This window comes from Astatotilapia calliptera, chromosome 12 (genome assembly GCF_900246225.1).
Source record: "Astatotilapia calliptera chromosome 12, fAstCal1.2, whole genome shotgun sequence".
In the NCBI taxonomy this organism is placed as follows: Eukaryota; Metazoa; Chordata; class Actinopteri; order Cichliformes; family Cichlidae; genus Astatotilapia; species Astatotilapia calliptera.
Genome location: NC_039313.1, coordinates 913,160 through 938,710, shown reverse-complemented (window position 1 = coordinate 938,710; position 25,551 = coordinate 913,160). Strand labels below are relative to the sequence as shown.

At 43.9% G+C, this 25,551-nt stretch overlaps 1 protein-coding gene across 1 annotated transcript; it reads right to left on the bottom strand.

Moving 5' to 3' along the window:
- On the bottom strand, positions 1-25,019 carry pias2 (protein inhibitor of activated STAT, 2). The gene is made up of 14 exons (XM_026187364.1): positions 24,900-25,019; positions 20,716-20,881; positions 12,131-12,218; positions 11,993-12,043; positions 10,896-10,986; positions 10,676-10,810; positions 8,796-8,901; positions 8,239-8,312; positions 6,701-6,861; positions 4,304-4,437; positions 3,205-3,388; positions 2,952-3,088; positions 2,835-2,872; positions 1-906 (listed from the first exon to the last, which is right to left on the bottom strand). Exons 2-14 carry the CDS (start codon positions 20,825-20,827, stop codon positions 712-714), a joined length of 1,506 nt encoding a protein of 501 aa, XP_026043149.1. The 5' UTR covers positions 20,828-20,881; positions 24,900-25,019; the 3' UTR covers positions 1-711.
- Between the last annotated feature and the right edge of the window lie 532 nt (positions 25,020-25,551).

The window sequence follows — 25,551 nt, the reverse complement described above, 5'->3', positions numbered from 1 at the left end:
TTAAACTAGAGCGAAGTCTGCAACCTTTAATCACAGCTCTGTGTAACGAACCTGTCAAGCTCTTATTGCTCTGATTCATTTACTGTACGATAGAACAAACAGTTTGTGTTGGTATGACATGAAATCCACCCTGTAACAACGTCCACAGACACCACCAGAGCTGGAGACGGCTCAGTCCACCGTCTGTGTGGGGAAACACCCACTCACTGTGACAGCGTCTTCTTACGCCCAGCCCAGAGCAGCGGGTCCGCTCTGAGTCCACTCCACACTGGCGAGGCACACAGTTCAGGTCCGATTTACATGAAAGGAAACAAATCGCTACAACAGCTCGGTGTTGTAAATGTTTCCAGTCCTGACAGGACGACGTTCACAGAGCTCAGGCTGAAGCTTTTCCTTTGAAAGTGTAACCATGTACGTCACAAGACTTCCTGTCACCGTGTAGAAAACAAAGTTCAATCAACTAAAACCAAAAACGACATTTTCGTTTTATGTACAAATGTCTGCATGTTGTTAAAGGACCATGAACAGCAAACATGACGTGACATGATTAAGAAACTCATGTCTTCAGTTAATGTGGTCCATGGCATTTATCATGCTAATGCTGTTAAAACAGGCGCTGCCATCATCAGAGTGCTCGTGTGGAAAACTGAACATTTACAATATTTCACATTAAAAAGAAAACCAGCTCCATCAGGTCCAGTACGGCGAGGCTCAATCGAGAGAAATGATATCCGATGTGCCGCCGTCGGCCCCTCCTCCCGTGCCCCCGCCCCCTCCTGTGAGGACCCTAGTGTCATGGAAGGAGCTGGCGGCGTGGCTGATGGCGTCATAGTGGCTGCTGGTTGCTGCAGCTGCATTTTGCATGCTGCTCGTCAGGTTATCCAAGAACATCTGAGGCGAGTAATGCTGCGCAGAGAGACACGCTGGTCAGATCAACGTCAGAGTAAATGAAAGTTTTACTGCATATAACATATGTCAAAAACAAACAAACAAACAAACAAACAAAAACACAAACTAATTGACGTGCCATATAAAAAAAGATTCGGACTTCCACACCTCCGTGGGATGGAGCTACTACAGCGCTGCTCCCTAACAGCTCCATATCCTGTCCCATTCACTCTTTTCATCTACAAAATAAAAGTCCTTTCCTCCTTCCTTAGTGTGCAGCCTCCTGTACGACTCACCACAACTCTGGTTGTGCATTTGCCACCCGTCTTCGCTCTGCATCTACTCTTCCAGCACACTTTGTCTTCAGTGGTCTCACAGAGGATTCAAGGTGGCGCACACAAGAGAAGCCCTACAGTACAGAGATCCCAAAGACTGCAAGGTAACATCAGCAGGCAACAAGGTGAGGAGGTAAGGAACAAAGTGGAAGGCCGAGAAGGCAGTTGAGGTGACAGAGTCACGCCTAAGGCAGAAGACACCGGTGGGGGTCTTAGCAACAGGGGGAGCAGGCTCGGGGTGCTTCCCAAAGGCCCAGGCCTGCAGGGCACAGGGAAAGGAGAGACACCAGCTACTCCAGGAAGAGGTCCGAGCAGGTATGGAGGAGGAGCGAGTAAGCAGGGCCGGAGGTCTCAGGCAGCAGGGAGCGTGGACAAGGTGGGAGAGCACCTTGCAGCTCAAGGTCACCTGGGCAAACATCATGCAGGCAGACTTCCAGCGCATCAGATTCCTCGTGCAGGCAGCCTGCCAAGCCCAGTAAAGCTCCATGTGTGGGGGACGAGTGAGACACATGCCTGTCCCCTGTGCTTTGGAAGAGGAACCATAGATCCTCGGCAGCTGCCCAAAGGCCCTGGCCGATGGTCGTGTTCTTGGCGACACGACCAGGTGCTCAGAGTAGTTGCTGAAAAGACTGCCTCAGCAATCAGTACCAGCAAGCACCATCACGCTCTGATGAAGCCAATCTCTTTTATTAAGGCTGGACAGAAAGCCCAGGTGCGCCCACATTCAACAACCGGCCCCCAGACACAGCCTCTGATTGGCAGCTGCAGGCTGACCTGGGTAAACAGCACACTGTAAAAACATCCCTGCACCCACACATGATCATCATTTCTGAGGGCTCAAAACATCTGCTCATGCTGAACGCACAGTGCCCTGGGAAGAGCGGATCGAGGAGGTCAACGAGAGGAAGCACGCCAAGTACCAGGAACTAGTGCAGGATAAGGGGCTGAAAGACTTTCTATGAGCCCATAGAGGTGGGATGGAGGGGCTTTGCAGGACGATCGCTCTGCAAAGTCCTAGGCCGGCTGGGTGTGGCTGGAGCAGCGAGGAAGAGCGCCGTCCAGGTTGTGAGCGAGGCAGCAGGGAAAGCCACAAGCTGGCTGTGGATTAAGAGGGCTGATCCGTGGGTAGCTACTGGTGCGCAAGTCGGGGCCTGATCACCCCCAGCTGGGTCGCCTGGGCGAAGGTCTATGATGCCGCGAGACCCGAAACACCTGATGGCCCCAGGATACATCACTGAAGATGCGTACCAGGAGATGTTTCCTGCATAGTGCCTCTGCCAACCTCTTCATTCGCACACTATGTGGCTACTGTGTTTGCATTTGAGACATGCTACTCTGCTTTCCACAGAAACATTTGCACAGACTAAGAGTTGTTGTTGCCGTGACGTGAAGTTAATCTATCGTCTAAATCTTTGCCACGTTTGGTCAGACCTGCTTACACAAAAGAGCCGAGCTTTGAATCTTGGAATTTTGTACCATTTGGCACCACATGTCAAATCCACTCTAACTGAAACAAACAGAAAGCTTGCATGTCAGGAACATTATGAGACTGCGTCACTGTGCTGTCAGTTCAGACAGCATTAAAAAAAGGAGGGAACATAAAACACATACCTGTGGATCAGTTTGAATTAAGGAAAACAGATCCAGACCTGAAAGACAGAAGAATCAGATTTTGAACAGTATCCATGTGCACATAGCTGACAGTCAGTGAGTGTTTCTCTGACTCACTCTGCATGTCTGTGGGGATGGAGGCCAAGGCAGAAGGATGGAAGGGGACTGCATAGTCGGCCAGTGTGGAGTTCAGATACGACGGGTCCAGGGCCTGGACGTTTGGCACTCGCACAGTGGGCTGGTAGCTCAACACTCTGAGAACATCAAAGACAAACACACACAGCTGATGAGCACACATGTAATCATCAACATGCTGGGGTACAGCGCGGTCACACCAGATGGTTCACGGGAAAACTGAAACATGGCTCACCCCTTGGCATGCATCTCCTCATTCTTGGAAATGTAGACGCAGCGTTTCTTGGGTGGAGGGTCTTTGTCCTCTTCATCATCAGAAGAAGAGCTTTCTATAGTCAGATCGATCACATCCGCCCTCTTGGTGCAGCTGGGCTCAGTAGAATGAGGGGCCACCGACGGTTGACGCAAAGGAGCCGAGGCTGAAAGGTAAAGGTCACCTGACATGAGTCTGCTCCTCCCGTCCCAAGAAAAGACCGACAGCAATCATTTTCACATCTTTCAACGAGCTGAATTGAATCTGGTTACTACAGGTGAGGTTTCAGCCAACAGACGGTTTATGGCTAAAATCAGCATGTATGGAGCCACTCTGTAAGCTCTTTAGTCCATTAGTGGACTTAAAGGTTGGGACACTGGGAAAAGATGATGGTCTGTTATTACTGATCCTCACTGGAGGTTTGTTGGACACGCAGTCGGTTCCTCTCCGTCTCTTTCAGCTCAGTTATTGGGTCTGATAACAACACTGTCAAAGCACCAAAAACCTACAGTTTCATTTACAACACAATGACACAAAGATGGATTCATGAATAAATCCATTTCTCCCAGTTCTGTCCCAGTGAGATTAAAAGGATTTCTCAGTGCTGTGCAGACAACAATGAGTCTTTAACAGCTTTGCAAACATCCTTCACCCTTCTTTTGGAAACTTACAGGACTTCTGTTGACACAGGAACAAAACTATTTTAGAAACAGGGTCACGTGATCACCCCCTGATGCTAATAGTCTGTGGTCGTCCAAGGCCTTATCCTCCTTTCTCCATGACTCACATTCAAAGTTTCAGTCCTGCTCTGTATTATTGTCGACTCTTTATCTTACGATATAAAGCGCTTTAAGAAGACCTTTGTTTTGATTTGGTGATATATAAATACAGTTGAATCAAATATTTTATTTATTTATTTAACAAAGCTCCTAAATCAAAGCAGCCACTGACATTTGTTTTAACACACTAGCCTCTGCAGCCCTGCCCACCATACAGGCCAGTGCTGTGTGCCCACAGGACTCACATATACATGAATCCACACCATCTAGAAGCTGCCAGGTGTGCAGGGGACGATACTTACTGTCCACCTTTGGAACGGACTGAGTGGGGATCTTTACAGCGTCTTTCTTTGGTCTCATTGGACACCACGTCCCATCCTCCTGGAACTTGATTTCATCCACGTCCGAGCAGTCGTTCAGGATCTCCAAGAACAATCTTTAGTACGAGGGAGGGAGGGAGGGAGAGAGGGAGGGAGAGAGAGAGGGAGGGAGGGAGACACAGAGACAGAGAGACACACAGAGAGAGAGAGAGGTAAAACACTGATGTGAAGTACGGTCACACGAACGCGTCACGCAGGCTGTCAGCACTGTGTCAGCACTGTGTCAGCACTGTGTCAGTGTTAGAGATGTCCAAACAGCTCAGTCTGATGTCATCAGTACTGATCACATATGCATCTGTGCACAGGGAAGATTACATGCATATTCATTATATGTGGAGTGCAGTGCTGTGCAGAAGGCTAAAGACCTGCCTCAGTTTTGATCATTTGCTTGGAAAATAAGAAATGTCTGCAGTGAATCATTCAAACATGCACTGAACAATCTAAATCTTGTATAAAAAGCAAAACCAGTTTATAGTTCAACTCTAGTATGAACACGTTTGTTCTCAGGCAGCGCTCCTGTAATTCCTTCAGCAGTCTTCAGGAATAACTCTCTGAAGTCTTAATGACTGCTCAATGATCCTGGTCAGGAAATCCCAGGAAGTTGATTCTGTTCATCTGGATGTTTTCAGTGGGAGGAACGTTTCTTCATCCTCCAGCTGACTCCTTCAGTCTCAGCTGACTGCAGCCTTATAAACAGGACAGTTGTGTATTGACTGAAACCAGCAGCACAGATTAAAACTGGGCTGTGAGGTCAGTTTCACAAACCTGGGTGTAAATGACAACATGACCCCATCAGTCTTTTATAGCTGAGGGGAAAATGAGGAGGATGTCCTGTATTTGCAGGCTTTGGGCTTCAGATAGACTCTTCCTTCTTTCAGCTGCTCCTGCTGCCACAGGTCTGCCTCCATCTCAGCCTAACATCCTCTTCTGTCACACCAGCCCTCTCCGTGTCCTCCTTCAGCACATACATGAGCCTCGTCTGTGGTCTTCCTCTTGTTCTTCTGCCTACAAACCTCACTGTGCTCATACATGTCCTGCTCCACCCTCACACGTCCTCATGTAGGACCACACTTCCTCTCAGTATGTTGTCTCTGGCTCCACAGAGACAGTAAGCTCCTGTTTAAGACGTTTTCAGTGCACTTCCTTCACTTGCACATTCCCATCTCTGTCCTTCAATCTCTCGTCCCAGCCAATCGGTCTTTTCTCCAGCCTCAGATGAAGCCTTTTCTTCTGCCGCTCCTCTCGTGGCTGCACACCTAGCCTCCTGTCTACATCCCCTCCCAGACCATCTGCTGAACTCTTCCTTTGGATACGTTCTCATTCCACCACCAAGTCTCCTTGTCCTCTTTCCTCTATCCAGACACTATCCCAAACACCTTCTTGGCAGTTGTGCTGTAGTGCTTCAGTCCAACCCAGACCCCAACTCTTTGCAACAGTCAGCCTTCAGCTTCCACCACGTAATCCTTTCCTCCACCTTCATCCATCCTATACTGCCTAGGTAGACTGTTGCTGCCACCACCTTACAGTCTCCTACCTCTTCAGGTGGTACCTTTAAATGAGATGTACCTGTGTGAACCTGGCTCTGCTCACATATTACCTCCATCTTCAACAAAGCTATTTCCATCATTTTCCACGATCCATCCTCTTGCATTTCTCTTCTTAACATCAAACCTAGTTAACCTCTCATCACCTCTGTTCCTTTCATTTACATTAACATCTTCTCCCGTCACTAACCTCTCTCACCTGGGGACACCAACATGTCATCCAGAGTTTCATTCAGCCTGTGGGGCAGATGGACTGACCACCTTCAGCATCACCTAACGGACTTGCAGCGTCACATTCATGGTCCCACCTTCAATTCAGTGTTATTTATACAGCATTGCAACAACAGTCGCCTCGGGGTGCTTTATATTGTAAGGTAGATACGCAGGTAAACAACACTGAGCTGAGCACAGCCTCACTATAAATTGGGCCAAGCCTACCCAGGCCCGATCCAAGTCACCAACAGGTGGACCTCAGCCATCAGTCCACCTGAGTATCTGACACATACGGGCACCAAACGGTGCATAAAGCACACATGGATGATTGTTCAGTGTTTCACCAGCTGGACCACATCCTCATTTAGGTTTGACAGCATTTCTATTAGATAATGGCGGATGGGAGGAGCATGAATGAGGCTGCAGTTTGGGGAAGGCCTCACAGACCAGTGCAGATCCCCATGTACTGACATGAGGTGGATCAAATGAAAAAGGGAGCTGTGGTCCTGCTTAAATGATCTCCAGTATGTCATGTTTCTGTGATGACGGCCTGCTCAGTTACCCATCAATGATGAGGCTCTCATACGCAGCCTTCTTGTCACACACAGGACAGATCCAGGTGGGTTTCTTCTCATTCATCTGCAGGTAGAGGGCAGCATCGAAACACTGCAAATGGGAGCACGTCACAGCCCTGCATGGCACCATCAGTCGCATCTTACCCAGCTGCAGGACGAAACAAAGCTGAGGTCAGGCCGATGGGTAAACACAGCGGGTCAGCACTCGGCTCATACGTGAAACTCAGGAAATATGAGTGTGTGTAACGCGTTATAGGTTCATGTGTCAACATCTGTGACGTATGTAAGAGTCAAATCATCAGCAGCTTTCTGCATATGTGCACACGGTCATAATGCTGAAGCTGCAGGGAGACTCAACCACACAGCCTCAACTGGAGCTGGAGGGAGTTCCCTCTCAACCGAGCAGAGTTTAATAATCACAGCTCGGCAGGTTTTCTTTAACACTATGACCTTCACCTGACCTCGGCCCAACCAGCTCCTACTTAGGCTACGTTCACACTGCAGGCGAAAGCGCATCAAATCCGATTTTTTTGACCCTATGCGCCCCATATCCAATCATGGTATGACATTTGTGCTCATGATAGCGTTAAGCATACAGTCTAATGAAGGTTAAAAGTGTCGTTCAGCGTTATGTCTGAACTGATATATTGATGAAATGACCTGCATGCTACAATACCCAGGTCAGTTTTGTGTGTTACAATTAGTCAACACATTGTCAACCTAGTGTATAAGAATGTGATACAGTACATTGTGATTGAGTTGATTACACCACTCAATCCTGTGCCTAACACGCTTACATACACATAGACATGAAGTATAATTTCTAGGGTAAAGGTGAAAGACATCTAGCTTTGTCTCTGCTTGGCAACTAGTGATCCGGGCCTACAGGAAGCATCTGGAGCAACCATATAGGGGGAAATGCTGTTAAACACGGAAACTAGTTGAACTGTCGTTAATTATAACCTGTACATGTGATGTTTTGTCTAACGTGAGAAGGGGCGTGAACCCTGACATGATAAAACCATGCTGAAAGTACGTTTTGACGGGAGATCTGGGGTGACAATATCGAGCTGTGCATCTTTCCACACACGTGTTTAATAAAATCATTGTTTTGACGCACTTGGACCAGAGGTCGTTTGTCTCTCACCTCAATCACGAATCGGGACAAGAGCCATGTATGACATTTATCATTTGTTTACATACGAGTCCAGATTTCTCTTCATGTTTTGGTTCATGTCATTTTCCTGCACACTACTTACATGTTGACTGTTTTGTTATGAATGTGTTAGTTTAGTTTGTGCTGCTGTCCAAATATTTTCAGGTCCAAAGCCACAAAACGTCCCATAGAACAGAGTCTGGCTGCAGTTCTATATCAGTGCAGTTCTACAGTGAGGAGGGTTTAAGGTGGAGCTTGTTAGTAACACTACATGTAGACACCTCGTTCTGACTCGTGGACTCAGCACACACAGTGTTCAAACTTCAGGGAGCTTCAAACGTGTCACATGTTGCATGGCTGCTTATTTACCGGGCACATAAGAGACACTCGAAGGCTTGTTGTAGCAATCTCACTGTCTGGATCTGCTGTCAGCTTCTCTTTGACTGGAACACAGAGAGGAGGGCAAAATGCAAAGACACAGGTTGAAACACACACGACAGGGCTTCACCACATCTCTACACTATGAGCCTGGTCTTATACTCAGCTTTGACTCCTGCCTGGAACATGTCAGTCTCAGGCAGGAAATAACTAAGAACATAACTGTCATGTCTCTGCTGTTTGTCAGCATGACCTGATGTCATGTGATCTACCTGATGTCATGTGATCTACCTGATGTCATGTGATCTACCTGATGTCATGTGATCTACCTGAGTATACGCGGGAAACATAAGTGTGAGGAGGATGAATAAAGTTGTAGTAAGACTGTAAAGCTGAGGCATCAGTGTTGTAGTCGCTCATGCAGCTCACGTTTGGGTGAAGACCATTTGATTACAATCAGACCTGTACTGTGTGTGTGGGGGGGGCTTGTTACTGCTGTAACAGTTACTGCTGCTCTGTAACTGTTACAGTAACAAGCTCATTATTACTCAGTGCTCTGGAGTGGTCTGGGTTCCTGATGCCCTTCATCCTCAGTCTTTGCAGGAGCAGGGGAGACGTCAGCTGCCTCACCAAGTACACAGACATGGAGTAGGTCTGAAACAAAGACGGCGTGGCTCATACTCAGTGTGAAACAGCAGGAGTCAAACACACGCTCAGGATTAAAATGACATCAATAACAGGAAGGAACAACAGATGTTCAATGACACAACCGGCTTCAGCTATAGAGATTGAAAATGTGACGTCACTCAGGGGTAAAACCGCAAAGGATTCTGGGAACTCGTGGCAAGCGGTACTATCGCACGCAGGCTTTCAATTGAAATCAGTCACACAGCGATAAAAAGAAACACAAAAATGTCAAGAAGCTGTTGTATTATTAACTGCAATAGCCGGTCGCATGACAGCCACGGGAAGCCGACGGGTAAAGAGATCGGTTGTTATCGGATTACGTCGTTGAAGAGAAATTGTTCGAGCCATGTTTCCGAAGTAACAAAGACGCGACGGGTGGCCTGGATTGCAGCCATTCAAAGATCAAATATAACGTCCCAGAACCCTCCAGCTCACAGGTTAGTCTGCTCCAAGCATTTACACAGAGGTCAGTCTGCTGTTGTAGTTAATGCGTCATTTTTCTTAACATAACTGGTGATATAGGTTACAAGCAAGTCTGGCGCTGAACAGAAATTGTCGCGCTATGCTCCTTTGTTTATTGTGCATAAATAGTGAATTGTCCTGACACAATATTGCGTTTCGCTTCTGTTATTATGGTACATTGACAAAAACATATACTTTTATTCACAGGATAAAACAGTTGTTTTGTATCACTAATTGTCCAGTACATTACAGCATACAGTATTATTGTCACTGCTACATTTCTGTGATGCTACCAGAAATTATTTTCACTACTAATTAATTACCGCTGAGCTCAAAGGTTATATTAATAAACGGTTAAGGAATGTGTATTTATGACGACGATTTGTGAGACTGGTAAACTTATGATACGTACGATGGTCTTTCGTTCTACACGGTGCATTTCAAGGTCCTGCACCCATCCGTCAGTAAACTGTACCTGGGCTTGTTGCAGTGACCTGAAGTTACTAAACTTCATGAGTGTGTGCGCTCACTCCAAGAACCGTATGATTATAAATATGAGCGTGGTGAAGTTGGGCAGCACGCTGACGTCTTTTGTCCCTCTGTGTGCTCGTAAGGGTCTGACCCTTTCACTCCTTTGATTTTTTCCTCGTATCTTTTCTTTGACTTTTCATCAAGTCTGTCTTTGTACGGACCGGCATTGCTCTCCTTCGTTTTGTACATACCTTTTTGGGGGGCAAAGAAAAAGCAAGAATTTATTGGAACCGAAGAATGAACATTTTGCGGTGCTGCAAATGCTTGCATTTGATGCAGGTACTTGGATTGTTTTGCCACGAGTTCCCGGCATGCAATGCACAAAAATCACGTGGTCTGTCAATCTCTTGATGCTTCTCATTGTCACACTAATAATAACAACAGAGACACTTCATACACAGTGTGGATCACTGATGTTTGGCATCAGGTAAAGTCTCGTGTCTCGACAACATCCCATACACACATCTGTCTGTTTCATATCTACGGTGAGTTTCTCTTTAACAGGTTGTTGCTGCTGTGAGTCCCTGCAGCCGGAGCCCGGTTGCTGTTTCTTCCAATTCTGCTGTTTTGCTTCAGAGATGAGACTAGAACGATGTGACTGTAAATGTGTTCCTTTAAAGAGAAGTGTGTGTGTGGCAGTATCCAGATTACAACCCTGTGAATTCAGAGAGCATCACCACCTCCACACATCACAGCGCATAAACATAAGCATGCTTAAAACATTTCCAACTTGAGCTTCTTCTCTTACCTTTCCAATTTCAGGTGCCCATGTCACTGAAATCTGATTGGGTACTGCAGATGAGAGTCTAACAAGGGAGGTAATGTTGAGTGGTCTTCCTGGTCTCTTCTGTTCCACGCCATTTTTTGGTGGCGGTGCGTAGCCCTGCAGGCAGAAATCCAACGTTAGCATATTCACAATATAAAGTTTGCCTGGCTTCTTGTTTGACTGCAGTACAACGAGCACTTACTGGCAAAGGAAACAGTTTTCCATTGACCTTTATGCAAAGACTGTTGGGGTAATTGTCCTCCTGAGGGCAGCTCGTCTCTGATAAACAAAACCTGAAAACACACAGAAACATTTCAGAGCCCAGTACGAAACTTTAGATATAGTCAGATATACACAGATATACACAGATATACTCTGATATACTCTATTTAGGTAACTGAGACTTCATCATTACTCTTAACTGAGAAGTGGGTCGAGCCTAACTGCTGTAGGAGAAATAAGACAGAGCTGTATTTATATTAAAAAATCTGGACAATAATGTTTTTTCTGAAACGCAAACAACGAGATCTGTTACAAGCAGTTATTTATGAATGTTTACTGTCATAATATGACAGAAATAATCTGGTTTGATTGTCACAGGAAGTCAGGGACCATTCCCAGTGTGTTCAGATCAGTGGGCTGGTATTTCTCCTGTTTTCATTTATCAGCCACTACAGAGTGTAAAACATCCACACTAACATCTCACAGAGGACAATATGACGGGGGTCAGGTTCTAATGTAAAGCCCTCTTCACACCGACCGCGTCAATTCACCCGCCGTGTATATCTGAACCAAGCTGGAGCTTTCTGACGTTTCCGAATCAAGAGATCTGACCAATCAGATTACAGCATTTGGTAACAGGTGCCCTCGTAGCTCAAATCTCGCACTGGTATGAATATTCAATGATATGGAAATACAGTTTGTAGCTCAGACACAGCTAGACGCTGCTCTGGGTCCATCTGAATGACCTCTCTGAGTTCAAACTGCCATCCTGAAACATGTATGTACGCTGTGATATTCTCCATGTTGCTGCCTGCTCGTGAGAACTGGAGGAACTCGGAATCTCTGCTTCCTCCTTTTCTCCTTCAGGATCATCAGGACCAGATCATCATCGCTTCAGCTTCTTCTTTTGTTTTTAAACCGTTCGTTTTTTGAGGACGAATTTTCCTCAAAATTCAGTGTGTATAAGTCACACATCGGTTTAGATTGATCAAATCTGCAATGTCGTGTTGTCTTTAGGCACTGTGTTCGGTGTATAAATGTCACTTTAAGTGTTTACAGAAAACTGAACATCCTCACCTCAGCTGAATCTGAACCATATAGTCTCTCCTCCCACCTGGTAGAAAGTCTCTGAAAAAGTTTAAATCAGTTAAAGTCGATTTTAAAAACTTTTTTCAGTTACTGCAGATGAACTGACCAATCAAGAAACAGGCTTACCGGGAGATGCACACTTCTCTAACTTGTTGTGGCGTCAACGCAAAGATAAAATATTTTTCCTGGTGGTACCTCTGAGCCGTACTCGCTCCTGTCAACAGAAACCAGGGCTGTCAAGTCAGGTTACAACACACACTTTCTCTGTCATTTATATTTTGGACAAACGATCCTGACTTCAATGATTTCTCCACTGAGATCGGCACCATCTCTCTGTTAGCTGTTGTTATACTGACTGTTGCCCCACAGCAGTGGCTTTTATCATCATGTGCCTGAGTACACTGAGTCCATCCTCACCCACCCACGACCTGTTTCAGTCTGCATCCTTAAAGGACGCCCTCCCTGGTGCTCTCAAACCACTCATGTGCTACTGCTGTTCCTGCACTTCAGTTCAGTTCCTGTTCCATGATGGTAACAGCAGTAACACCTCCAACAACATCATGCTGCGCAAAAGGCTCCAAAGCAGCGTGTGCTCAGCCCACTACTCCTCACCCAGCTGATCCACCAACCAAATCACTGGGTTTCCAGACGACATGGCACCATCAGCATTGCTGTTGATGGCTCCACACTCCTCCTGCGTTTGGGAAGGAGGTACCACGGCATCCAGAATCTGTCTGAAAGACTGCTGAACAGCTTCATTTATCAGGCTGGGGAGGTGTTTGGAGTTTCATTGTTTTGTAGTGTTGGTCATGTGACAGCCTTGTGTGTCACAGGGTTTAGCTAACCCAGTATTTAAGTTCCAGTTTGTCTTGTGTTTGTTTTTGTAGCTAATATTTGGAGTTTATCGAGTTGACCTCTTTTCTTGGTCTGCCTGTCCAAGTTTTGGATTTGTTCATCATTTTTCATATTTCAGGGTAAATAAAAACACATTTTTGGATTTAAACACCTGTGTCCTCGATGCTGTTGATGTGTAATTAACTGAAATTACAAATAGATTTTTGGGACTAGGACAATCAAATTAATTACATTTTCTGTCCTCTAGATGGCAACATTGTGTACTGATTGTCAAGCAGACGGGACAAGTTATGAGCCAAGTATACTCACTCCAACAGTCATGTTGGGACTAGGGGTGGGCGATAGAAACGATATAAATTTGGCCAACGATAGAGATTTTGATTACACCACTCAATCACGTTAGCGCATGTTGATGATGTCATCAAGCTGCGCCTGTTTTGGTCAAAAGCATCGCAGCGGCTACAACCATCATCATCTGCAAATTATGCCGACAGTCACAGCAAAGAGATGAAGCACTTTTGAAATATGGGGAAAGCCAAAAACTGCGCTTCCTCTACTTCCGTAACATTGATTCATTAATGTTGGATTCTCTCGCAGCTGCTCTATTCCGGTGTTGTTTCAGTATATTAATAACTAACCTCGTATTGTGGATGAATAATCTCAGTTGTTCTCCTGACTTAGTTTGGCCCGTGTACAGCATCCTGCTATGTGATTGCATTTGTCCCTGACCACCAGAATCCCTCACGTTAACTTTTATCGAGTGGAAAAAAAGTTGGCGTTCAACCTCCAGCTTCACTGTGCTAATGTTATGCTAACATAGCTGTGTCGCTAGCAGTCACGTAGCACAACATTATATAGCAGCTAGCCCAACTTCAGTAACCCTGCAAACGTCACTGCTGTTTAGTTTCTGTCTTCATTTATGTTGGAAGTGACAGCAGAGCTGTACGTTTGAATTAGTTTCAAAAATCTCTCAGTCAGAACATGGTATGAAATGTTTAGGTGGTAACTAGCGAGCTAACTTCCTGTTAACTTCTAACTCTGTTAAATTTAATAAATTCTGTTTTCATGGATGCCTGGATGTTAAACCTAACTGTTACACCTGATAAAGCAGCAACGCTGATGATTTTATTAAAGATGAAAGAATTTAGACCGTTTTTAACTCTCAGTGTTCGTTTGATTTGGGACCTGAAGCGGACGGAGTTTTGGACCCAGATTACTCCGCGAGGCTCCTCACTACGGCAGCCGTAATGCTCTGACAATCCATCAAACATTTTTAACAGATTTCTGCAGCCAAAATCGGTTCGAGGTCAGTAAGCACAACCAGAATTCATACATAAGGAACACTCTCTCGATTTTTGAGAAAATTAAAGGATTTTAAGTCCTTATAGTGTGAAAAATACGTTATACAGAAGAAAAGAATATATCGCGATATATATCGTTACCGCACGTGCTTCAAATTATATCGCGATATGGATTTTAGGCCATATCGCCCAGCCCTAATTGGGACCATTTAAAGTAGTACTGCGGGTATAAAATACTCACTGCAGTATTCTCCTGAGCCACAGGTGTCACCACTCAGACTACACCACCATGTCAGTGCTGACAGAGGCGAGGAAAAGTCAAAACTGGAAGTCAAGACTTTGCCGAGTGTTTTTGTTCTTTCCAAACTGTTCCAGCGTCTCCTTCTGTGTATCTGCACGTCTCTGAGCTCCTGTTCTGGAGCATCATTAACATGGGGGTAAAAGACTCTTCCACCCAGATGGGCAACGCACCTGGTTGTAAAAAATCAAGACCAGTCGACACACCACAAGTTTGTGTCTTGTGACACATGATGTGACGTCAAACTAAGCGGCGCACCAGATAAGAAGTTGCAACACGCGTTTGCGTCCATATAAAAGGCACTGTTTTTGTCCGCTAGAGTGGGATTTTCACGGCACATTCTGCACCACATCTCTGTGCGTTCATCATTTGTTTGAAGCCAGCTCACCTCCTGCAACCACTTTTCCAAGAACACGCGCTTCTTTTGTGGTTCGGACTCCTTCTGACATTTCTTTGGAGGTGGAGGAAAACCAAAGTAATTGCTTAAAGGAGCTTCTTCGACATCTTTAAGCGTTCTAAACAAATGTCTGTCCTCCTCCAGAAAATCTTATGTACACAAACACGCGTTGCAACTTCTTATCTTATGCGTGTTTTTTATTTTGACAGCGAATGCGCACCTGCGGACCACTTATGTGCACCCCTGGTTATTTAGCTTGTCATATTGCAGCCACAGAAATTCTTTTGTCCATGAAACCATAAAGCTGCACTTTCTTTTTGTTCTTTTCCGTTTTGTGGTAAGCTTTTCTTTGGCTGTCACTTCTTCACCCTGACCTGTCTTATTTGGCTGAACTAAAATATATATCCTGCTGCTTTTACACACGCGCTCACGTTGTCAGCGATTCTCTGCTCGATCAGCCTCTCACATGTTTAAGCTGTGGGAGATTTCACTTGTCATGTTTGCATAGTAAGCTAACGATTGATAAGACAATGTCAGAGGAATTGGTGCGCAAATTATCGTCACTCACCAATCAGTACTGTCGCTCTCTATGCACAGTTTGCGCGATTGCAAAGTGAAGCAAAAAACAAGCGCAAATTCAAACGCGATTTCAATATGTCACATATTGACAGTGGCTCACCGATTCCAATGACATAATTACCCAGCTACATTTCCGAAAGAATGCAAAAGCATTGACATATATTTTTCCTTCCTATGATAGCCCGACGGGCAGGGCTGAGATAGATTTTGGTAGCCCGACTGGAAAAATCGCTAGCCCCGGGACGTCGGGCTAGCGATTTTGCGAGCCCTGCTCTAGGAACAACAAGTAGGTCTGCAGAGCAAGAGCGAAGTGCTGTAATAGGGTGATATGGTACTACAAGGTCATTAAGATAAGATGGGGCCTGATTATTTAAGATCTTGTATGTGAGGAGCAGGATTTTGAATTCAGTTCTGGATTTAACAGGAAGCCAAAACAGGAGAAATCTGCTCTCTCTTTCTAGTCCCTGTCAGGACTCTTGCTGCAGCATTTTGGATCAGCTGAAGGCTTTTCAGGGAGTTTTTAGGACTTCCTGATAATAATGAATTACAGTCGTCCAGCCTGGAAGTAATAAATGCATGAACTAGTTTTTCAGCGTCATTCTGAGACAGGATATTTCTAACTTTAGAGATGTTGTGCAAATGGAAGAACGCAGTCTTACATATTTGTTTAAAATGTGCGTTGAAGGACATGTCCTGGTCAAACATGACTCCAAGGTTCCTCACAGTGTTACTGGAGGCCAAGGTAATGCCATCCAGAGTAAGAATCTGGTTAGATACCATATTTCTAAGCTTTTCAGGGCCGAGTACAATAACCTCAGTTTTATCTGAATTAAGAAGCAGAAAGTTAGCGGCCATCCAGGTCTTTATGTCTTTAAGACATTCCTGCAGTTTAACTCATTGGTGTGTGTTATCTGGCTTCATGGACAGATAGAGCTGGGTGTCATCAGCATAGCAGTGAAAATGTATGCTATGTCTTCTAATGATGCTGCCTAAGGGAAGCATGTATAATGTAAACAGAATTGGTCCTAGCACTGAACCCTGTGGAACTCCATAATTAACCTCAGTGTGTGAAGAGGACTCTCCATTTACATGCACAAACTGGAGTCTATTAGATAGATATGATACAAACCACTGCAGTGCAGTACCTGTAATACCTACAGCATGTTCTAATCGCTCTAATAGGATATTATGGTCGACAGTATCGAACGCTGCACTGAGGTCTAGCAGGACAAGCACAGAGATGAGTCCACTGTCAGAGGCCATAAGAAGATCATTTGTAACCTTCACTAAAGCTGTTTCTGTGCTGTGATGAGCTCTGAAACCTGACTGAAACTCTTCAAATAAACCTCTGCAGATGATCTGTTAGCTGTTTGACAACTACTCTTTCAAGGATGTTTGATATAAAGGAAGGTTGGAGATTGGCCTATAATTAGCTAAGACTGCTGGGTCATAAACAGATTATTTTGATTTTGTGCAAAAATTATGATTACTTCTCTGTCAGTGCGCCCCAGGGTGGCTGTGGCTACAATGTAGCTGCCATCACCAGTGTGTGAATGTGTGGATGACTGGATGTGTAAAGCGCTTTGGGGTCCTTAGGGACTAGTAAAGCGCTATATAAATACAGGCCATTTACCATTTACTTCACATTTTAATATTTTTAATGATAACATTATTAGGTTTTTAATGTCCCTTACTGCAGAATAAAGGTTTCTTATGAAAGTTTTGTTTTGTTTTTATCTTTAGCTCCATTCTAAGAAAATGACCAGTTTCAAGTGTCCTCAGTGTAGGACACATACAGGATGTCATGCTGAAATGTAAAGCACTTACAATAGAAGACAAACAACAAACTATTCCAGCCTAATTGATGACATTTATGGCATTTGTTTTCTGTGCTGACTGATATGCTGCTCAGTGCTTTGCTGCCTGCTTTTAAATCAGATGTCACTCTGAACATAAACACAAGCTACATGTGATGTCTCTGATGTGTATCTGTTTCTACCCATGCTGATGCTAGCATGACTAAAGCTAGCCAAGCAGCAGTAAATATGTGAAGTAAGGAAGAAGGATATACTCATCAAACAAACAGGATCATAAGAATATAAAACCATGAGCACTACAAATGTAACAGAAATATGTTGACATAAAATGGCATGTTATTTGAAATCTACACGAAACAATGACACAACTACTTTTTTTCAATTTTTTCAATTTATTTATTTTTTACCAATTGTCCAAATTAGTCTGTGATTGGCCTTAGTGTGACAGAAATCATATTTATATACAACTAAATATGACTCAGCAAACATGTTTTAAATGGATGATTCCTCACTTGATGACGAATGATCCATTTCCATATTTGCTGAGTCTTAAATTTGATGTCAGTGAACTTACCAGTGGTTGGTGTTAAAAAAAAAGCCCCCAAATCCCCTATGAGCAAGCACTTGGCGACAGTGGAGAGGAAAAACTCCCTCTTAATGGGAAGAAACCTCTGACAGAACCGGGCTCAGGAAGGGGTGGCCTTCTGTCTCGACCGAGAGGGGTTCAAATGTTCACTGACAATTTAGTTGTATATAAATATGATTTTTAGGACTTGATGTTGACACCAATTATGTGAAATTGGGGACGCACACAGTTCCGCTTCTTCTTGTTCTTCTTCTTCTTCTTACTTGGCGGAATCTCTGGCAGGCTCTTAACTTCATTCTCGAGTTCAGCCACCTTGACATTGAGCATTTTCTGTTTGTCTCGTAGACTTTGCAAAGATCCCTGTACAGAGAATGCAGCTGACTCTTCTTTTTCGATCTTCTGTTGTTCTGTGGTGTCTTTTTCTTTCTGAGGCTCCTGCAGAGACATTGCAGTGGATGGCAGTGAGTCCTCTTTTTCCATCTTCTCCTGTTCTCCAGTCTCGTTTTCTTTCAGAGGCTCACATTTATGCATTTCATTTGCAGCAGTGGAATTTTGTTCTTTGTGCTGCTGTGGGATTTTAAGTGAGCAATCTTTGGCCTCTTTCAGCTCTCGCTCAGGAGATTCTCTCTTCAAATCATGAAGGGCCTTGTTGGGGCAGAGCTGGGATTTCAGGTCACTGATTTCCAGGTTGAGTGTCTCCTGCTCCTGCCTATGTTTAACGGCCTGCTCTTCAAGCTGATTTTGAGCTGCTAGGAGCTGTTTCTGGAGCATCTCAATCTGCTCTTGCTGAATCCTACATTTGAGCTCAAATTCAGCCTCCTTAGAGGACTTCAGTCCTACAGAGTCAGTGTGTGAAGCCTCTGTGGTTGGAGTGGCAGACTCCACACACTGCTCTGTGGTAGGGTGGCTGATTTGGTCCTGCAGGGTAGCAATCACCTCATCCAATATGACAATAGCTTCATTGTCATTTGTGAGAGTGTCTGTCTCACTGATGTCATTGGGCTTATTACTAGAAGCCTCTTCCAGCTGCTCTATGAGGTCTTTAATCGTTTCCTCATAATTTCGCTTGTTCTCGTGAATTTCTTCACAAAGTTTGTTCACCTCAAGCTGGTGATAAGAGGCCCTCTTGTTTGCACCTACCATTTTACAGTAAAGGTTGTTCTGATGGTATTGGGAGGCTTCCAGTTGGTGTCTGAGAGCAGCAATCTCGTGCCAGGGATTAAACGGGGGTCTAAATGTGGGATTGGGTTGATATTGCCAAGTCCCTCCGTTAGGCACAGGGTTTGGTCTGCTGTGGTTCTTCCTATTTCCCTCTCTCTCCATGTCCTCCTTTGCATTTGAAATGGGGAGGGATTCAGCCTTTTCTTTTTCAGGAGTGGCTTCAGTGTTTTTTTGCACTTCTTCATTTTTCGAGTTTGCTCCATAACCCGTGCTGTTTTGAGCTTCAAGAAGAGCCCGGGCATTTGCCCGAGTAATTGGTCTTCTTGGTTCTTCAGCCACTCTTTTCTGTTTTTGCTTTTGTTGTTTCTTTGGTTTCACAACCGTTTCCTTTGGTGGTTGTGCCACAGGAGACTTTTCAGTATTTGGTTGTGCGGCTTTTTTTGCTTCTGCCATTGTAGATGCGTCAGCGTTTGCGTCTGCGTTTCTCTGCGTCTGCCTTGTCTTTGTTTTAACAACCAGGTTGTTTTGTGTTTCTGCCATCCGAGATCCACTGAAGTTGGTTGAATGTCTCCCCTATTTATAGGTTTTTCAGTAGAATGTGCACAGTGACATCACAGGCTGTTCCTGTGATGCGCTGTTCCTTTGAAGTGCCATGATTAGAACAATTCAAAATAAAATGCCCACAAACCTAATGTAAAGGAAAGGCTTTTATTTTGTAGCACATACTGAATTAACACTATAAAAGCTACTCTACAGGAATTGCAGTAAAAAATAAAACTAAAGCAAAATATGTTTTTTAAATGGTTGTTAAAAAAACTAACCAAAGTAGAAGACAACTGTTTAGTGGAAAGTATTCGACATTCTAGAGATTCTCAGGCATAATAACTTCTTTCATAATTTAAACAAGGACAGGTAGAAAACGTTCATATTTAGTGAAAGATATTTATTAACATTATCCAATGAGAGTTACTGAATGTCTGTAGGCAGTGAGATCTTGGTGGTTGCCGAGGCAACAGAATATCATCTATGTTTTGTTTTAAATTCAGTTTCAATGCTGAATCTAAGAAACAACAGACTGCAGAGGGAGACTTTAATAGAGGTTTACTAACTCTTACTATCATATACATTGTGGAAAAATCTGTCTTTATTTAGCATAATATATTTGTTATAAGCACTAAATATGTTTGATGATTAACTGACGATGAACACTAACGTACCAAGCTGAAAATTCTGCTCACCAGTCAGCAGCTTATATTCACAAAAAACGGATAAATCTGCGATCCATGCAACTCTAACCAGCCAACAAAAACATGTGTTCATAATACAAAACAAGTTTACTTTGTGAAATGTTAAAAGGTACAAAAAATAAAACAATAAAATAAAACAATATGTTTTCAAGACTTTTTCACAAGTTCCTATGAACTTCCTATGAGCGTGAGGGCGCCATAAATCATCCCTGCTACCCTCGATGTAACCTAACTGACCATGAGCAGCACTAACACTGGAGAAGCTCGAGAAAGCTTCTAATTCACAGGAAATGACGCAGTTTATCCACCTGCTGTGAAGAGGTCATGGAACAGGAAGTCTGACACCCCTGCAATGGTTTATCTGTGCTCTACACTGGGCTCAGTTTACACGAGTAAAGGCCGACATTTCTTATCGTATTAACCCAATAAAACATTTGACTTTCAGTGTTAAAAACAAAGTGAAAGCAGACCTAGACTTGAAGGTTTGATCAGAACATCCAGCACATCGTAGAAGGGAAGAGGCTTCATCTGCACATCAGGGTGGACAGGGGGGATGGGAGGGGCTGGCTGCTGGAGATTCATGGTGGATGTGGGGACACACGGCTGCTTCACCCGTCTGTGTTACAGAACTTACTCCTGTTTAACATAGAGAAATGAATGCGTATTTACTATGGTTAGCCTTCAATCAACAGAGAACAAGCAGCAGTGATGGTTGGACCTCCACGGTTGGAGACAGACTGGTAACACAGCTCCTTCATACGTAAGCAGAGACAGCCTGATACTAAGCCCAGTAACACGCCTCGACGGTACATGACTGAATACTAGCATAAAATAAAAACAAATTCAAAGAGTTTTCTACAGTCATACTGATGCACTGAGAGAAAAAAGCACAACTGTGTGATGTAGATCTGAGCGTACAGTAACATTTTTAGAATAATGTTGCATAAAAAAGCAAAAGAGGCCCTTTTATTAGTACTTTACAATATTATAACTGCAGGTGTTTTATCAACATATCAACATGTTGTTGCCTCAGGGTTTGACTGGAATAATAATGTCATAATGTGAATTCATTCATAGCAGCTGACGTACAGCCGGCTGCTGTGAGAGGACTCCACAGTTTCTCTGGTTCAAACATTTTCCCAACAAGTTCAACACCAGCTTGTTTTTACTGAATAAAGTGTTTGTTTGTGTCACTAAACTAGTCACATGTCATCATGTGTGAAACACACACGACAACATGTGGGTTACTGACACACAGCAAGCTTCAGCTTACATGGTTATCAAGCAGAGACAAAACAGGACATTTCTGCCACGATCCCACAGCAGAGGGACGGGAGCTGAGGAGGACATAACAAATCTGATATATACCACTCATAACATTACTTTCAGGTTACTCTGTAAAATAAGCTGAAACACACTGTCTCATAATCACCATTTAACAATATAACCTGAGGCTACAGCCCCACACACCAGCACAGATGCTATCCTGATGAGGACACTCGTGATCTTTCTCTGAGTGTTTATGTATGAAACTAGGGGTGGGCGATAGAGACGATATACGATAGAAACGATATAAATTTGGCCAACGATAGAGATTTTGACTATACCGCTCTATCGCGATAGCGCATGTTGATGATGTCATCAAGCTGCGCCTGTTTTGGTCGAAAGCATCGCAGCGGCTACAACCATTATCATCTGCAAATGATGGCGGGCGACAGTCATAGCAAAGAGATGAAGCACTGTTGAAATATGGAGAAAGCCAAAAACTGCGCTTCCTCCACTTCGGTAACATTGATTCATTAATGTTCTCAGTGTTCGTTTGACTTTGGGACCTGAAACGGACGGAGTTTTGGACCCAGATTACTCCGCGAAGCTCCTCACTACGGCAGCCGTAATGCTCTGACGATTCATCAAGCAGTGCGGCTTACAAAGTTGTACTAAAACATTTTTAACAGATTTCTGCAGCCAAAATCGGTTCGAGGTCAGTAAGCACAACCAGAATTCATACATAAGGCACACTCTCGACTTCTGAGAAAATTAAAGGATTTTAAGTCCTTATAGTGTGGAAAATACGTTATACAGAAGAAAAGAATATATCACGATATATATCGTTACTGCACGTGCTTCAAATTATATCGTGATATGGATTTCAGGTCATATCGCCCATTTCATAATGAAACCAGCACAAAGACACTTCAAAGTGATTCTACTGTAGAAACATCAACAGGTAGAAACCTGCAGCCTGACTGCTCATCAGTTTGCTGCCTGTTCAAGTTCAGCAGCAGCTCACTTTGTAACGGTGCTGGTCTGGGGTCAGCATTTACTCAGCTTTAACGTCACTCTGGGATCTTGGCTAGTTTAGCGTTAGCGTTAGCATGTTGTCTGTGCATGTGCTTGTAAAGAGCTGAAGTTGTGTTAATAGTGTGATTCTGTCCTGGAGCAGTCTCACTTTACCATCACGCTCTCATCCTTTTGTGCAATAAAAATCATGTCCACGCTGCGGACTGCGCTGCTGTGTTCCTCCTCCACAAACTGAAATCAGCTGATCGTAACGAGGGTGCAAGAACTGATAACTGGGATCTATAGGCAGACCGACTAACGATTCCAAGGAATCCTCGTTTCCCAACCCTAGAGGCAGGTGACATCCACACAGTAATTGTCTTTTTTCTGTTCGTTAAACATGCTAATCATCCTTCATCTAGTCTCAGGCTTAAAACACATTCTTACAAAAACTACTGCAATCCATCAGTGTCTCCCCTCAACTCTATGGTATCAACTTTAAAACATCCTACATCATCTCATCCTCAACTTATCACATTCCCAAGATTCCCAGAAAACGTACTCTGACCTTTAGGTCGAGGTCACCGAGGTTGGAACTCATTAGAAGATGTTGAGTAGATACACTTATGGTACTAAATGAAAATCCTGCGTCGCTTCATTCTGTAGGTCTTCCTTTTTTCTTTAAAGTAAGGTCACGTGATATTTTGTGTGGCAACACTAATCCTAACTCTATCGATACAGGCACGCCACAGGTCAATAGGATGCTGAATTCACTCCCTGCTCTCACACATGATCTCCAGACCTGCATGCACCTCTTCCCTCTGAGCCCCCCCTCCAAACATACAAACTCTGACCCACCACCATCAGCCTTTCATTGACTGCCCCACTCCCACTGCACACGGACTTACCCACAATCACTACGATTGTGTTGGACACTGCTGTTTAAATAATTGTGTAGTGTTGTATTGTGTTGTACATAAAACTTTTTATTTTATTTTGTTTTTATTTCCTTCTCTTTGTATTTTTAGTGTACACTGGGGGAGCATTGCAATTCCAAATTCCTGTGTACGACTGTACATATGATCTTTGACAATAAAGCTGACTTTGACTACTAAACGAGAGGGCACATTTCACCTGAGGCAACCTTTCTGGACACAGCTGCTTAGGCTGACTGGTTAAAAGGTCTAATTTATAAATGCAGGCAGATTTCCAAAGAATGAGTCTTTATCAACAAGGACAACTGAAAAGGATTCGACTGAGCAGCTGCTCTGGTTATAAGAAGAAGGCTTCACAGCAATAATAAGCAGTAATATCTTCATATGAATTTGTCTCTACGTGACAACAACATGTTATAGTGATTTATCACAGCTGCTGTATCATCAGGAATAAACTGCATGTAATTTGAAACTGTCGGATGGCAACATTTATGACAGATACAGTGTTGGTGTGTTTGACAAAACTCAGAACTATCTGACTGAATTAAACAGATTTGATGAAGTTTAACTTAATTTGCAGTTGAAAAAGATCAAATGTCAAAGTTTATTATTACAACGTGGATTTGTTATATGTTTGAACTGAAAACTAGAGCGTAAGAAAAGTACTTCAATCGTGTATTTCATTGTGTTTTTAATGAATCCATTTGAACTTTCAAAAGCGAGTTTAAATGTTTGTCTGAATGAAAGTGACAGACCTGATTTCATCAGCTGAACAAACAACTGATTCTAGTTTCTCAGAACTGAAGACGAACACACAACAGCACGGCCAAGTGCCCAGCTTAGTTTGTCCTTTATCTGGGGTCTTGTTTCAGTGTCACGTCCACGGTGAGTGAACCCACGACAGTGTGATGATACAGACGCGGTGAACGAGCGCTGGATCAGGAATATTTAACACGACATGAAAGCAAAGTTTCTGTAATCTCGTTACTAATAAAATGAAAACCCGGATGTTTTAACATGTTTGTGTACATCGTGTTTAACTCACAGCCTCGCGATAACTTTTGGCTAATCGGGTGTATGTAGTTTTTTCGATTAGCAGTTTGGTTTAAGATTCCCACGGAAACTATTATGTTTCTTACACCATACCTCACACTCATGTCTGCCACATACAACACGCAGTACATCAAGACAGTGTGCGAGCTTCAGGCGCATTAACTTATAATAACAGCGGGTTGTTGGGAGCTAGCAGAGACTGGCTAGCCTGTGTTAGCATCAGGGCTACATAGTGAAACGTCCACGATTCCCGTGACTACGCTCATCCCTGCCTGTGGGCGCCCACCTCGCCCATCACTCACACAAACACACATCAGCTGCTTTCTTTCTTCGTTACAAGCTTCAGCGTCAACACGAGTTACAGGTTGTGTTTTGTTTTCGCCTACCCGAAGCACCACAGTCCTCGCCATCTTGTTGTTCCGGTCAGTGTGATCACTTCCAGGTGAAGCTACGGTGTATGGCGTTATTTTTGTGCCAGGCAGCTCCGAAAACGTCAGAGCACTTGTGCAAATATGTGATGGTATTTGAAGTTTACACAGAAACATTCTCGCATGGAAAATATCTTTAAAGTTTATTTTGTGACGCAGACAGAGTAATATTTCAAACTCCGCCACTCTGTCTTCCTCCGCCACTGCCTCGTTTGAGTTTTGAACGAAATGCATTCTGGGATATTGCATTTCGTCATTTCGAGCTGATTGGAGACCAGAACAGCCAATCAGAGTTTTTTGCATCCAAGTCTGTGATTGGCTGGTTTTGTGGCACAAATATAACGGTGTAGAGAATGAGTTGAACGCGCACGGGCAGAAATGTTGAGAGCGCGAGCGACACATTGCGAGCGAGCGCAAATGCAAAAACTGAGCGAGAGGGGCTGCTGGTGTGTGTGTGGATAATAGCAAACACTGAAATACATCTTTTGCACACAGGAATGAATTTTGTTCACTCAAATTTAGCTTTTCTTCGCTCAAAATAAATTTCTCCTCAAAATACAACACTTGCACCTGCAAACTTTTTTTTACGTGTGCTCAGAATAGCAGTGTT